The 1,144-nt window shown below is 48.9% G+C and overlaps 1 protein-coding gene across 1 annotated transcript; it reads right to left on the bottom strand.

The window, feature by feature from the left end:
• Positions 1–318: 318 nt before the first annotated feature.
• Positions 319–910, bottom strand: Pmar_PMAR016931 (hypothetical protein; the record flags this gene model as incomplete). The annotated part of the gene is made up of 2 exons (XM_002782080.1): positions 319–444; positions 743–910. Coding segments are annotated over 2 exons (294 nt in total), but the record flags the coding sequence as incomplete, so codon positions are not given.
• Positions 911–1,144: the final 234 nt, after the last annotated feature.

Below are 1,144 nucleotides of genomic sequence, written 5' to 3'. Positions count from 1 at the left end.
CTCATGATAACCAAACAGCCTAACCTCTACACTATATTCCCCACATTCTCTCACGCACTCAAACAACCCAATTCGCGATAAGAATTCAACTCTAGGAAACTCCCCACATTGAAAGTACCCCAGGCCGGGATCGAACCCACCTCCTCCTCATCCCAATGCTTTGGATGCTTTGGTAGCTCCTTCTTCACCATCGGGAACAACTCCATCTGCTTCACTTCCTTCAAACTATCCTCTTTACCCGACAACATACTCACCGCCTTCAACGTACCTCCACCAAACGACAATCTCGCTCGCCCAAAAATGGCGCGGCTCCATCACTTATGCTGTGTTCGATGTCCGTAGCACATGGTGAAATAGTGGCCATCACATGCAGTAGAGCATCCGGTCTGACGAAGCCTTCCGCGAGGACTCTAGTCAACGCTGAGCCCCGGAAGGGGACGAATCCTACAGGCAAGGCAAAGCATAGCAGAGTTACGATATGCACGCCATTGAAACGATTACAATCACGAAGAACTTCTACTAGAACCAATAACACTTTCGTTTAACCCCAGAAGAGTCGCCAGGGCACCTTTATCGAGCCTTTTGGGGCATCAGTTTTTTTCCAAATATTCAAAAAATTTTGCCCAGAAATTTCAAAACTCGCCAAAAACTCCCCTGAAGTGGAAACTATATATTCCGAAAACCCATTGACATGCAGCATTGATAGATCACTCGGGCGCGCGCTTTTGCCGCCTCACCCCACCTTCTTTCTCCACCGACACACTACTGCTGCTGCTATTGTTGTTGTGGTGATGGCGTAGCATTCTATATCGAATGCACTCCTTCAGGGCGTGTAAGCTCGCATTGATCTCGGCCCCTTCCTGTTGGCGAACCTTGTCGTGATAAAAGGAATCTTTACGGCGCTCAGTGCCTGACAGAAGAATAGATCCGATGGATACTCCTCCTGAATCCGAATAAAACTGCGGCCAAGCAGATTCGAACCCACAACCACCATCGAGATAACCCCACCACCTAACCACTCCACCAAATGTCCTTACCAGCACAGTCAACCAACACCAACGACCCACTTCCCGAATCACCCGGCTTCGCTATAGTAATCCTAAGATCGTACCATACCACACAAGCAACAAAACATCCCTCCCCA

This window comes from Perkinsus marinus, assembly GCF_000006405.1.
Source record: "Perkinsus marinus ATCC 50983 genomic scaffold scf_1104296940146, whole genome shotgun sequence".
NCBI classification, from domain to species: Eukaryota; Perkinsozoa; order Perkinsida; family Perkinsidae; genus Perkinsus; species Perkinsus marinus.
This window is presented reverse-complemented; position numbering and strand designations above follow the sequence as displayed.